Source organism: Microcebus murinus, chromosome 14 (assembly GCF_040939455.1).
Source record: "Microcebus murinus isolate Inina chromosome 14, M.murinus_Inina_mat1.0, whole genome shotgun sequence".
NCBI lineage: Eukaryota > Metazoa > Chordata > Mammalia > Primates > Cheirogaleidae > Microcebus > Microcebus murinus.
The window spans coordinates 67,496,887-67,512,255 of record NC_134117.1 but is presented as its reverse complement, the minus strand read 5'-3'; the positions used below and the strand labels follow the sequence as shown (position 1 = coordinate 67,512,255).

General features: G+C 37.8%; 1 protein-coding gene across 4 annotated transcripts in view; it reads left to right on the top strand.

Moving 5' to 3' along the window:
* Positions 1–15,369, top strand: part of WAPL (WAPL cohesin release factor) — an 84,791-nt gene that overhangs the window by 45,124 nt on the left and 24,298 nt on the right. For all 4 annotated transcript variants that reach the window (XM_076010193.1, XM_076010195.1, XM_076010192.1 and 1 more), the window contains exons 5-10: positions 2,801–2,896; positions 4,971–5,123; positions 5,748–5,884; positions 6,657–6,768; positions 9,159–9,386; positions 14,928–15,039. In XM_076010193.1, the coding sequence (XP_075866308.1) occupies positions 2,801–2,896; positions 4,971–5,123; positions 5,748–5,884; positions 6,657–6,768; positions 9,159–9,386; positions 14,928–15,039 (838 nt within the window). The remainder of the gene's footprint in view (positions 1–2,800; positions 2,897–4,970; positions 5,124–5,747; positions 5,885–6,656; positions 6,769–9,158; positions 9,387–14,927; positions 15,040–15,369) is intronic.

The window sequence follows — 15,369 nt, the reverse complement described above, 5'->3', positions numbered from 1 at the left end:
AGTGCTTTTTAAAAAGAAGTAAAATGCTGGACCGTTGAGGCACTTGTTCTTACTAAAAGGCTATTATCACAGCCTGGGCTCTAATTATTCTTGGAGTACTAGAGGGTGTTCAGGTTAGTGATCTAATAACTAGCAGACACACAGATCACCTAGCCGATCTTTGAGAGGAATGTAAGGAATAGAGGGCTAAGTTTTAAAATTTATGTTGACCCCATCCTATGTGTTGTGTCTCAGAAAGCCAGATCAAGTCATGGCCTCAGTGCATAATTTGTTTCAGATTACTAATGTGTCATCATTTTATGAAAACCTGGTGTATAACAATAATGAGTTTGAATACACAGTGCAAATGAGGGTTTTTTTTCCTTTCTTTTTTTTATTTCGGCATATTATGGGGGTACAGATTTTAAGGTTTCAATAAATGCCCATTCCCCCCCTCCCCTGGGTTTTTTTCTTTTTTAAGGATAATACTTACATAACACGCTATTAGTGTGACACTTAATGCAAGTTTTGTTGCTTCACTGCATATAACAAGGGGAGATGGTTAATTTTTTTTAATGTAGATTTTTGGCCAGCTTTGAGCTAGTCTCATTTTTTGTGCATAGTGCTAAAAATATAAAGATTACAGATTTATAAACAAAGAAAATCTCTAATTAGGTCAAACCATTTATTTGAAGTTCAAAGGACATAATTTAACATCGCTTTTGTAGAGGATGGAAAAGATGAGGTGTTCCTTTTCCATGTTTTCAATCTTTGTTTAGTCAGTTTCCTCTTGAAAGTGAAGTGGTTTTGTTTATTTGTTTTGTTTTGGTTTTTTTGAGACATTGTCTGTTGCCCTGAGTAGAATGCTGTGACATCAGCCTATCTCACAGCAACCTCAAACTCCTGGGTTCAAGGGATTCTCCAGCCTCAGCCTCCTGTGTAGCTGGGACAGGTGTGCACCACTGTGCACCGGCTAATTTTTCTATTTTTAGTAGAGATGGGGTCTTGTTCTTCTTAGGCTGGTCTCAAACTCCTGAACTCAAGTGATCCTCCCGCCTCGACTTCCCAGAGTGATAGGATTACAGGTGTGAGCCACTGTGCCCAGCTGAAAGTGCAGGTTTTGTTACTTTACTTTTATACAGATTAAATCCTATGGATTTGATTTTGCTGGTTGACGATTATTTATTCTCAGTTCTGAAATTTAGAGCATTAAAACTGAAAGGTTTTTTCCCTCTGTCAGTTTAAGTAAATTGATTTGGTAGCACCATAACCTGAATTGACATGAGGCACTTTACATCTTTGTCCTGCTTACCATGCACATTTATACATTTTGCTGCAGAAATCATATATGTATTACCTGATACTCCTTTAGACCCTGCTCTATATTGTAATATAAGGTATATATATCCCATTTACCTTTATAAAGTTTGAAAGCTTCTGAATGATGGCACATATCTGGCCCCAGTGGTTTTACTTAAGTGAGCATGGACCTGAATTTACCTATCATAAGCTACCTGATTCCAACTTTTGGAAGATTATGGGACATGAATCAGTAGTATGAAGAATAAAGGTTTTGCCAAAGAACATGTTGAATTAAATATATTCATTACTAAGTTAATACTAGCCTAGCAAGAAGTTTACTTTCAAGTGCCATCTTTTTTTTCTTTTTTCTTTTTGAGACAGAGTCTCACTCTGTTGCCTCATCTAGAGTGCAGTGGCATTATAGCTCACTGCAACCTCAAACTCCTGGGCTCAAGCAATCTTCCTGCCTCAGCTTCCTGACTAGCTGGCAGTATAGGTGCATGGCTAATTTTTTCTATTTGTTGGTAGAGAGGAGGTCTCTTTCTTGTTCAGGCTGGTCTTGAACTACTGACCTCAAGTGATCTTCCAGCTTTGGCCTTCCAGAGTGCTAGGATTACAGGCGTGAGCCATCATCCCCAGTTGCCATCTTCTCTTGGTTGGTCATAGTTGCACTGAGCCCTAATTGCTGATTTTGTGGCTGAATACCACAGTGACTATGTCTGTCATAGGCATGGGAGAATGATGGGAATACACCCAGATAGCATCTGTCCTGATCCATCTAGGATATGTGTTTATGCATTTTAATTATTATTATTTTATTTATTTATTTATTTTATTTTATTTTTTTTTTTTGAGACAGAGTCTCGCTTTCTTGCCTAGGCTAGAGTGAGTGCCGTGGCGTCAGCCTAGCTCACAGCAACCTCAAACTCCTGGGCTCGAGTGATCCTTCTGCCTCAGCCTCCCGGGTAGCTGGGACTACAGGCATGCGCCACCATGCCCGGCTAATTTTTTATATATATATATATCAGTTGGCCAATTAATTTCTTTCTATTTATAGTAGAGACGGGGTCTCGCTCTTGCTCAGGCTGGTTTTGAACTCCTGACCTTGAGCAATCCGCCCGCCTCGGCCTCCCAAGAGCTAGGATTACAGGCGTGAGCCACAGCGCCCGGCCTATTTTTTGAGACAAAAGTCTCACTCTGACCCAGGCTAGAGTGCAGTGGTGTCATCATAGCTCATTGCAGCTTCAAACTCCTGGGCTTAGGCAATCCTCCTGCCTTAGTCTCCCAAGTAGCTGGGATTATAGGCATGTGTCAGCACTCCTGCCTAATTTTTGTATTTTTTGCAGAGATGAGGTCTTGCTCTTGCTTAGGCTGGTCTCGAACTCCTGGCCTCAAGTGATACTCCCACCTTGGCCTCCCAGAGTGCTGGGCCGTTATATTGTTATTTATGATTTTTAGTTTATTAAGTGAGGCACTTACACAAGGATGGAAGCAGTTGATCATTTTCTCATTTCTCCAGTCACCTACAAAAGCTGTATATAATGCCAGACATTGGAACCATCCAGATTCAGAAGAACTGCCTGGACCACCAGTAATAAAACCTCAGAGTGTCACGGTAAGTGAACTGTATTTCTTTATTTTGTGTTTAATAAGTTATAAATTAGTTAAGCAGTTACTGTCTTAATTTATAAGTCTTGAATTTTTTTTTTTTTTTTTTTTTTTTTGAGACAGAGTCTCACTTTGTTGCCCAGGCTAGAGTGAGTGCCATGGTGTCAGCCTAGCTAACAGCAACCACAAACTCCTGGGCTCAAGCGATCCTCCTGCCTCAGCCTCCCGAGTAGCTGGGACTACAGGCATGTGCCACCATGCCCGGCTGATTTTTTTTTTTTTTATATATATATTAGTTGGCCAATTAATTTCTTTCTATTTATAGTAGAGACGGGGTCTCGCTCTTGCTCAGGCTGGTTTCGAATTCCTGACCTCGAGCAATCCGCCCGCCTCGGCCTCCCAGAGTGCTAGGATTACAGGTGTGAGCCACCGTGCCCAGCTTTGAACTTTTCTATTTAACAGTTTATCTTCACTGAAATTTAATGTTTTCAGTTTAATTCATTGGAAAAGTGGGGATTGTGGATAGGACATCAGAAATTCTAATGCTGATAGGTTAAAAATTAAAGCCTTAAAATATCAGGATTTTTCCCCTCATGATCCACATTTTATGGAAATTTAGTGTTTAAGAGCAAATTAGTTCTTATTTGATGTTTGTATCAACCATTAAGGAGCTATATTGTAAATTATATCCTACATGGATCTCCAACTGCCTTTCAGTGCTTATTAATTTGCTTTCCAGAGACAAACCTCTTCTTACATTCCAATGACACTTTTCAATCCAAAACACATTTGAGAAAAGATTTTTAGCAAATTATTTTCTTCAGAAGGAACGATAGTGTCATACACGAATACTTGTAGGTTAACTGTACAGCCTCAGTCATCTGGAGCTGTCAAATGAGTTCTTTGTAACAACAAAAATGAAGATAGAGACATTTCTAAAACATAATGTACAGTTAGTTCCCTATCTTCTTAAATCGATAACATTAAATTCCTTTCGATAGTATGTAATCATCATTGTGTATATTAGGAATTATTGTGATGGTGTATACCATGATCTTGTTATTGCTATTTCTACCTGAAACTACTAACTACGTTAGACTCTTGTGCTATTAAAATTCTTTTGCCTATCTATTATAGTCCCTACCTCCCCTTGTTCTGTTGCTGGGGCTAGAGTGCAGTGGCAGTGGTGTCATTGTAGCTTATCGCAACCTCAGAGTCCTAGGCTCAAATGATCCTCCTGCCTGAGCCTCCTGATTAGCTGAGACTATGGACATGTAACACCACACCCAGCTAATTTTTCTATTTTTTGTAGAAATGAGATCTTGCTGTGTTGCTTAGGCTGGTCTGGAACTCCTGGCCTCAAGCAATCCCACTGCCTTTATTATTGTTTTACCTTTCCATTCCTAGCTTCTTATGAAAGCTATTTATGCTTGCAATTGCTATTCTTTAGTCTTTCTTTCTTTTTTTTTTTTTTTTGAGACAGAGTCTCGCTTTGTTGCCCAGGCTAGAGTGAGTGCCATGGCATCAGCCTAGCTCACAGCAACCTCAAACTCCTGGCTGAAGCAATCCTCCTGCCTCAGCCTCCCAAGTAGCTGGGACTACAGGCATTTGCCACCATGCCCGGCTAATTTTTTGTATATATATTAGTTGGCCAATTAATTTCTTTCTATTTATAGTAGAGACAGGGTCTCGCTCTTGCTCAGGCTGGTTTCGAACTCCTGACCTCGAGCAATCCGCCCGCCTCGGCCTCCCAGAGAGCTAGGATTACAGGCGTGAGCCACCGCGCCCGGCCTCTTTAGTCTTTCTAATGGTACTGGAGACAAATTTTGTGAAATACAAGTTTGAAGAAGACCAGAAGAAATTCCTCAGTGGTTTTTTGTGTGTAAAACATATGTCTTAACCTATTAATATTAGTGCATGGAATTTAAAGTATCCCTGAACACCGTTCAGAGGCCTTCCTCCTCCTCCACCGTTATAAAGCTTTATCTACTTTTTTTTTTAAAGCTAAATTTATCAGATAGACAAAAATTTCATATATATATATATATTTAAAACAACTAATTTAATACTTTTATTAATAGGTGAGGCTGTCTTCAAAGGAACCAAATCAAAAAGATGATGGAGTTTTCAAGGCTCCCGCACCACCATCCAAAGTGATAAAAACTGTGACAATACCTACTCAGCCCTACCAAGATATAGTTACTACACTGAAATGCAGAAGAGAAGACAAAGAAGTAAGCAGCCATATACAGTTTTACAGCATGTAGATAGATTTTTATATGTAAAATTTAGCCTTTTAATGTCTTGAACAAATACCAGTACACTGATAATCACAATTTTGAACCACGAACTTCCTACCACTGTCATTGTTTTTTTTTTTTTTTTTTTTTTTTTGAGACAGAGTCTCACTTTGTTGTCCAGGCTAGAGTGAGTGCCGTGGCGTCAGCCTAGCTCACAGCAACCTCAAACTCCTGGGCTCGAGCGATCCTTCTGCCTCAGCCTCCCGAGTAGCTGGGACTACAGGCATGCGCCACCATGCCCGGCTAATTTTTTTTTTTTTATATATATATATCAGTTGGCCAATTAATTTCTTTCTGTTTATAGTAGAGACGGGGTCTCGCTCTTGCTCAGGCTGGTTTTGAACTCCTGACCTTGAGCAATCCGCCCGCCTCGGCCTCCCAAGAGCTAGGATTACAGGCGTGAGCCACCGCGCCCGGCCTGTCATTGTTTTTTAACATATTTTTTGTTGCCATGCAATAAAGTATTTTATATACTTTTATATAAAATACAATGAGCCCATAGATTTAAATATGCTAATTCAGAGTTACAAAAGAGGTGGACTTATTTTTTCTTGGCAGTTATATACTGTTGTTCAGCATGTGAAGCACTTCAATGATGTGGTGGAATTTGGTGAAAATCAAGAGTTCACTGACGACATTGAGTACTTGTTAAGTGGCTTAAAGAGCACTCAGCCTCTAAACACACGTTGCCTTAGGTAAGATCGTTTATGTTTTATAATTATGTGCACGCTGCATGCTACTAAATTTTTCCAACTAGGTAAAGCCAAACATTTTTCATTTTGTTATCATGGTTGTAGTATATAGCCAGTGATATGTTAAAATATGATCAGTTTCTTCATAATGGACTTGATTCTGTATGATGGAGGGAAAAGAGGGTGATCAGAGCCTTTTTAGCATAGTATAGGCTTCAGTTTCCGGATGCTCACAAGTAAAAACATTATGCTAAAGAATCTAAGTTCTTTCTCAGCTCAGAATTTCAGACATTCAAATGATAAATTAGATTAATTAAGCATGTTGGGATCTGAGTCATCTTTTTCGTATTATAATGGATTGATTGTCTTGCAATGGATTGACTGTCTTATAATGGATTGACTACTATAATTTGATTGAACTGTCCTGTTAGAGTATATCCAATCAAATATAATTATCTATATTTATAATTTTTATATATCAGAAACATTATGAAAGGTAGCTAACTAATACTTTATGCTTTTAATGGTAGTGATAATCTAAGGAATGCACTAAAGGTGATCATGTGTTACTTACATTTTTAAATATAACATACTAATCACATATTAGGTATCAGTATGTTTTTATTAATTTGGTTTGCCCATGGTTTTTGCATTGTAATCTGTATGGGCAATGCTTTGAACCTGCTACCCCATCCCTGTTTGTTTTGCTTGGTATTCCAAAAACTAATGTACTAGCTGTTTTCAGTCATTCTAACTTAGTCTTATTTTCTTTTAGTGTTATTAGCTTGGCTACTAAATGTGCCATGCCCAGTTTTCGAATGCACCTGAGAGCACATGGAATGGTAGCAATGGTCTTTAAAACCTTGGATGATTGCCAGCACCATCAGGTACTTTTAAGTTTCTGGGATTGAGAAATTGTGCTGAAAAGTTCTGGTCTGTTGGGCTACCAAAAAAACCCTTTGCTGAATATTCTATAAATATATTGTAATTATAGATTGGGTTCATTTTATTTACTGAATATGTAGAGTTTGATGCCACAAATTTTTGGTTAATAAGCTATTTGATTATTTTCTTATGACAACTTATATTTCCTAAATTTGTCAATTTATACTATCAATTTTATTCAGTTATCATAGCTAATATACAATACTTGGATATTTGATTCTTTTAGTAGGATTTCCTCTAATCAGAAAGTACTGAGAAGGATCTTTTAACATAATTTAACATAATAGCATGGCAAAAAACTGATTCTGAAATATATTCCTAATTTTTATAAAACCTTGTGGGAAGTATATAAATTCTTTATTTTCCTGCCTTTGATTCTTTGTCTTAGTAATAAAGCATACATAACAAAAGGTAGGTTTAACATTGTCCACAGTTAGAAGAAAGTAATCATTATTGCTAATCATTATCAATAGTGGTGTTTTGAGATGTCCTCAGCATATTTTTGCTCAAAGAAATTATGTGGTAAATACAGATTAGGTGACACAGAATTCATCTGCTATAGAGTTTTCTGAAACTGAAAGTAACATACTTATCTCTGAGTGAGCATAACTCCCTTACTGTATTGTAGCAGATACAGAATAACAAGGGAAAAGAGAGAGATTTGCTTTGTTACACAGTTAAAAGAGTGGACAAAGGCATTACTGTGTGCTTTTGTGGGCACTGGATCCCTGTGGCCTTTACTATGGCATCCTAATTTCCAAAAATAATTTGCTATGTACACTTTTTTTTTTTTTTTGAGACAGAAGTCTCGCTTTGTTGCCCAGGCTAGAGTGAGTGCCGTGGTGTTAGCCTAGCTCACAGCAACCTCAAACTCTTGGGTTCAAGCGATCCTTCTGCCTCAGCCTCCCGAGTAGCTGGGACTATAGGCATGCGCCACCATGCCCAGCTAATTTTTTCTATATATATTAGTTGGCCAATTAATTTCTTTCTATTTATAGCAGAGACGGGGTCTTGCTCTTGCTCAGGCTGGTTTTGAACTCCTGACCTTGAGCAATCCTCCTGCCTCGGCCTCCCAGAGTGCTAGGATTACAGGCGTGAGCCACCTCACCAGGCCTGCTCTGTACACATTTAACCAGACACCTAGTCTGAAGTTTTTTACTTTTGGGGGCTCAAAGTTTAAATCTTTAGCTAGTTAATTAATTGTGTTTTTGTTCATTGAAATAAGTACAGAAAATCTCAAGTGTTGGAATATCGCAAATGACCTTTTTTGTTGTATTAACATTTATCTGAAGATGCTTTAGTACTTGTAGATCAAAGTACCTATTAAAGCAGAGTATGCTAATAACCACCTGATGTGATTTTAAAAGCACATCTTATTAATTTTTTTAATTACTTGGTTCAACCAGATTTGATTGGTTTATTTCAAAGAAATGAATGCAAATATGTTTATTTCAGCATCCTGTGTTTATATACTGATGTAAATATATGCTAAGTTTTTAGTGGAGATTTTAAAACATTTATATTAATGGATTTTAAACTGAAATTTGACTACTATATCATGAATAATAAATAATGAAGTATATGATAATAGGGTTTGTGTGTGTGTGTATGTGTACGTATATATATATGTGTGTATATATATGTATATATATATATAAAAGCATAGAGAGCGTGCTTGCACACATGAGCTGTAAAACATTTCTACCAATTCTTTGAACACAAAATGACCAAAGAATTATGCAATTCAGCTTATATTCTTTTCAGCTTCAGGGCATTCATGTAGGGAAGGTTGATAGAAAGGAAAATTTTAAACAATAGCTGTTTATCTCTTAAACAGTTAACCATGTTTTCCTAGAATATTTTAAGGGGACCTCTGACTAAAACATATTCAAGGTTTCCAACATGGTCAGCAATAACAGTTTTAGGTGTTTTAACTTGTAAACAAAAGTCAGTAACAGGCTGGGCATGGTGACTCGCACCTTTAATCCTACTACTCTGTGAGGCTGAGACAGGAGGTTCATTTGAGCTCAGGAGTTCCAGACCAGCCTGAGCAAGAGCAAGACCCTGTCTCTACTAAAAATAGAAAAATTAGCTGGTTATGGTGGTGAGAGCTTGTAGTCCCAGCTGCTGGGGGCGTTGAGGCAGAAGGATCACTTCAGCCCAGGAACTTGAGGTTTCAATGAGCTACAACGACACCATTGCACTCTAGCCAGGGCAAAAAAAGCAAGACTATTTCTAAAAAAATGAAAAGTTAATAATAATCTTATTTCCTGAGATTGTCAGTAATTGCTTACATGAACTTTTTTCCTTTTCTTTCTTTGGTCTTTTGAAGAATCTATCCCTATGTACAGCTGCCCTTATGTATATACTGAGTAGAGATCGCTTGAACATGGATCTTGACAGAGCTAGCTTAGATCTAATGATTCGACTTTTAGAACTGGAACAAGATGCGTCATCAGCTAAGCTACTGAATGAAAAAGACATGAACAAAATTAAAGAAAAAATCCGAAGACTCTGTGAAACTGTACACAATAAGCATCTTGATCTAGAAAATATAACGGTAGGTTCCTTCTTCCTTTATTTTGTTGTGACATGAAAATTACTTTCATACTTTGGTTAGTCACAACAGCTGTATGACTTGGAATAAATCATTTAACTTTTCCTAGCCTTGGTTTACAATTTGACAAATTCTTATAAGGTGTAGTTGTTAACATATTTCCATTCCCCACCTGAAATTCTTAAACTAGCTCCTCTGTATTTAGGTTTTTGACCAATATGTACATTTTCTGTTGTGTTTTGCCTAATCTTTGTCTTGAGTTTTTTTCATTTAAAATGTAGAAACTACATTTAGGCTATTAGGAATTTGACTTCTTATTCTCTGTGGGTTTCAGGAATAAAAATTCCAAAGGATTTGCAAGGGCTATTTTCGATGAGGAAGCTTTTATTTATTCCACAGTATCTTAGGGTGTCTGACTAAGTGCTTCAAGGGACCTGAACAACCTCAGAGATTCAGAAGGAAGATTCCTCATTACCTGCCTTTCCTGGGTACAGTGTCCATCCTAATAGAGACATGGCCAGTGGCTACCCTCATGCTCAACACAACTCCCTGTGTTTAAGGTGGCCATGCCGCTTGTGCTTGATTCCAGTTCTGCTTTCTTCTGTCCTTTTTACATGTGGAATCAATAATATTCCACATGTAACCAATAATATTGGTTGCTAGGTTTTGAAAAAATAAGATTATTTATCATAATAACCTGATTTTCAGACATTTCCAACATCAGAACTAATAAACATTTTTTCTATTGCCTACTTAAGAGTGCAGCATTTGCTACAAAAATTGATGGAATGCTTTGTGCTAGCCAGATGATTTAAGGCTGTTGCTTTATTGAATTAAGGTAGAGTTAGTAATAGATTCTGGGAGATGGGGAAAAGCAAGTTAACTTTAAAAGGCTAGATATAAAACTGACATATATTTAGTACTTTTCCCTTTATAAAATTGAGGGAAATAGCTATTGTGTTCAGATGACAGACACAGTGATCTCTCCATGTTACCACACTTCCTGTGTACTACCTTTAAAACCTATATGTGGCTGATCTTGGTGGCTCAGGCCTATAATCCTAACACTAAGTAGGAGGATTGCTTGAGGTCTGGAGTTTGAGACCAGCCTGAGCAAGAGCGAGTGTCTCTACTAAAAATAAAAAAAACTAGCTGGGGCATGGTTGCATATAGTCCCAGCTACTTTAGTAGGTTGAGGCTCTCGAGCCCAGGTGTTTGAGGTTGCAGTGAGCTATGATTATGCTTTTGCACTCTAGCCAGGGGGACAGAGTGAGACTGTCTACAAACAAACAAACAAACCCATATTTGTAATTTTTACTTTCAACATTTTATGATCAATAATTTTTTCATTCTTGGGAAAATAAATCTGAGCCCATAATTTTTATTTGCTGCATAATTGAATGAACGTACTTCTATTTTTTGTCTTGTATATTGTTCAACATTGAGATTAATTTTAGGTATTCACTGTTAAAGAACATGGTGATAAATCTGATCACTGAATTGCTCTATGTTTTGTTGAGTTTATTAGGATGGTAAATATCAGTATAAAAACTGTCCTGCACTGTTTTAGTTTACTCACGTTTTTTAAAGTCTTTTTTTTTTTTGAGACAGTCTCATTCAGTTGCTCAGGCTAGAGTGCTGTGGTGTCAGCCCAGCTCACAGCAATCTCAGACTCCTGGGCTCAAGCAATTCTTCTGCCTTAACCTCCCGAGTAGCTGGGACTACAGGCATGCGCCACCATGCCCAGCTAATTTTTTCTATATATTTTTAGTTGGCTGATGAATTTCTTTCTATTTGTAGTAGAGGCGGGGTCTCGCTCTTTCTCAGGCTGGTCTGGAATTCCTGAGCTCCAATGATCCTCCCACCTTGGCCTCCCGGTGTGTTAGGATTACAGGCGGGCCCAGCCAACATGTTTTCTTTATATCCTTATTCTGAAAGGTTTTTTTCTATTTTTAAGATTATTTATTTATTTTACTCTTTAGAAGATTATCAGTATCACTGTCTTCACCTCTACATTTTGTTCCATGGGAAGGTTCTCAGTGGCCATGCATGAATCTGTCATCTTTTGTGATAACAATGCATTCTGGAATACCTCCTGAAGGACCTGCCTGAGGCTGTTTTTACAATGAACTTTTTTTTTAGTATATGTAGAAGTATACTCTAACATAACCATAAAATGTATAGTATAGTAAATACATAAAACTGTAATATAGTTATCATTATCACCTATTAGGTACTGTACACAATTATATGTGCTATACTCACATGACTGGCAGCGCAGTAAGTTTGTTTTTTCCTGCATCTTCACAAACACATCAGTAATAACACATTATGCTCTGATGTTGCTAGACTGTAAGAATTTTTCATCTCCATTATAGTCTTGTGGGATCACTGTTAAATGTCATTTGTTATTGACCAAAACATTATCTTGTGGAGTGTGACTGTATTATGAGACAGAATTTTTAGATAGAATTCAAATATCTGAGAGCTAATCATTGTAGTGTAGTATTCTGATTAATGATTTGTGCTTTAACTTGTGGAAGACTTTTCCAGTTTTCATATAAAATGCTTGAATAGTAGATGTTTTAAATGCTAGCTTATAATATACTGAATAAAGACTAAAATATCAAATATTACATTTTATGCCAATAGAAACAATAACATCCTAAAAAGGAATGTTAAAAATGTATGCATTTTTACTAAATGTCAAATTTCTATCACTTTTCTTTCTAAACAAAGATTACCTTATCAGGCTCCAGCTTTAGTACTATGACTCATGAGCTGATATACCTGAACCAGTCTAATTAAATTACTCTTCGAGGGACAGAATGACTCTGTTTTTGAAGTATTCAAAAGATTCTAGTTCTGTATTTGCCATCTTGGATAACAACTTAAAAAAAATAGACTGAAATTTTCTAGATCTCTTCTAAATCTGTAATACTAAGATTTTCACTGGTAATATCTGTTGTTTATATTTTTAAATATGTAGATTATATGCAGTTCCAAATAGGTCAGGAGAACTTAATGTGAACTAGCATCTTTCTTTGGGGTGGGGTGCAGTGGGTACAGCGTCTCACTTCGTTGCCTGGGCTAGAGTGTGGTGGCATCAGCCTATGTTACAGCAACCTCAAACTCCTGGACTCAAGCAATCCTCCCACCTCAGCCTCCCAGAGTGCAGGGATTATAGGCCTCAGCCACTGCACTGGCCATAAACTCTAGTATCTTTTGAAGGGCAGAAGCTTTGGGAAGAAAGAGAGGTCTTTTCTGTCTTCGCTAATTAAAGTATTTCTTTTGTCATGCTGAAGTTCCACAGGAGACAGATTGCTCTTTATTGGGAGGTGGCTTTATGCTTTAAAGAAAAATGATAGAATGTCAAAGAGAAAAGAAAAACCAATCTGGTTGTAAATATGGCTCTTTTGTGTTCCCTCTAGTGGTGGTCCTGAAGCCTTACTTATTTACATATAATTTTGTCATCATTGTTTACCACCCCATGTTGAATATCCAAGCTGCCAACCCTACACTATAAAGGCCAGTCAATATGCAACACTAAAATGAACAAAAGATTTATATACAGAATAGATAAGAAAATATACTGAATAATAAGAAAAGACAACCTTTTAGGAAAATAAGGAAAGAATAGCAAGCAGGGGTCTTATAGAAGAAGAAATACAGCTAACTAATAAGTCTGTGAAAATTTTCTGGTTTACTCTACTCAGAAAAATATAAGCAATAACTTACCATTTTGTACCCTCGGTACAAATTTAAAGTGGTAACTAGTGCTTTTGAAGATTCAGAGCAACTGTCACTCCCATACTTTGTTCCTGGGAGTGTTACTGGTTACGTCTTTTATCTTAAATTAATCTTATGTGTATAGGATTGATTGATTGAATGACAGGTCTTGCTCTGTCATCCAGGCTGGAGTATAATGGGGTAATCATAGCTTACAACAGTCTTGAACTCCTAGGCTCAAGAGATCCTCCCAGCTCAGCTTCCTGAGCAGCTAGGACTAGAGGCACATGCTACTACGTGTGGCTGGTTTTATGTTGTTAATTTTTTGTAGAGATTGGACCTTGCTTTGTTGCCCTGGTCTCAAACCCATGGCTTCACATAGTCCTTGCAAAGTGTTGGGATTATAGGCGAGAGCCACTGTACCCGGCCCTGATATATTGATTTACAGTTTAAATTCATGCACACTTTGATTGAACAGTGCCCCACTTGAGCCTCTGTGGAAATAATAGGACCTGTATATATTATATTGAACTGACAAATGGTAGACTTTTTTTTTTTTTTTTTTTTTTTTTTTGAGACGGAGTCTCACTTTGTTGCCCAGGCTAGAGTGAGTGCCGTGGTGTCAGCCTAGCTCACAGCAATCTCAAACTCCTGGGCTCAAGTGATCCTCCTGCCTCAGCCTCCCGAGTAGCTGGGACTACAGGCATGTGCCACCATGCCCGGCTAATTTTTTCTATATATATTAGTTGGCCAATTTATTTCTATTTATAGTAGAGACGGGGTCTCGCTCTTGCTCAGGCTGGTTTTGAACTCCTGACCTCTAGGGATCCACCCGCCTTGGCCTCCCAGAGTGCTGGGATTACAGGTGTGAGCCACCGCGCCCGGCCTAGACTATTTTTAATAACAAGTTTTCTCTATGAAAACAAGCTGGTGAAAATCATTTGTTTAACAAGGACTATTCTGATAAAATTAAAAATTAGTTCAATTCTTTTTTTTGAGACAATTTTGCTCTGTTGCCTGGGCTAGAGTGCTATGGCGTCATCATAGCTCACAGCAGCCTCAAACTTTGGCTCAAGCAATCCTCCTGCCTCAGCCTCCTGAGTAGCTGGGACTACATGCTTGCTAATTTTTTTCTATTTTTAGTTGCCCAGCTAATTTCTTTCTTTTTTATTTTGAGTCAGAGTCTCACTCTATTGCCCGGACTAGAGTGCCGTGGCGTCAGCCTAGCTCACAGCAACCGCAAACTCCTGGGCTGAAGCGATCCTACTGCCTCTGCCTCCCGAGTAGCTCAGACTACAGGCATGACCACCATGCCCTGCTAATTTATATATATATATATTTTTTTAGTTGGTGAATTAATTTCTTTGTATTTTTATTAGAGATGGGGTCTCGCTCTTGCTCAGGCTGGTTTCAAACTCCTGACCTGGAGCGATCTGCCCGACTCGGCCTCCCAGAGTAGCTAGGATTACAGGAATGAGCCACCGCCTCCCAGAGCAGCTAGGATTATAGGCTTGAGCCACTATGCCGGGCCTAATTTCTTTCTGTTTTTACTAGAGACGGGGTCTTGCTTTTGCTAAGGCTGGTCTTGAACTCCTGACCTCAAGCGATCCTCCTGCCTTGGCCTCCCAGAATGCTAGGATTACAGGTGTGAGCCACCACTCCTGGCCAAGTTCAATTTTATTTGTAACACTATTCTATTAAAAAACCCAATATTTTGATAGTATACAGTGAATATTTGTAAAGAAAAAATCTCTAGAATTGCCTCAGAATTATTGCTAAGAGTAAATATTCATTAATGATGCTTCTGATTTTTAGACTGGGCATTTAGCTATGGAGACCTTACTGTCTCTCACTTCCAAACGAGCAGGAGACTGGTTTAAAGAAGAACTGCGGCTTTTGGGTGGTCTGGATCATATTGTAGATAAAGGTATGATATGCACACATATAATATTTTTACATATTATTTAAATCCTGAAAAAATATTCACATACTTCAAAAAATAATTATATCAGGTTGAAAAGGTCTATTCTTTTAGTAGCATCCTGCAAATCTCTTACTTTTAAAGAAAAGGGTATTAACACTTTGGTATTGGTGGTTATGGAAATATATATACAGTATGATACATTCCAAAGTTTCACAGTATGAAACCTAGACTAATGTTCAGAGAGGCTCTATTCATATTATATGTGCAGATGGCTTGTAATGTTAGCTAATGGGTAAGTATTCAGGCAATAGATACTAACTCATGTCCATTTTT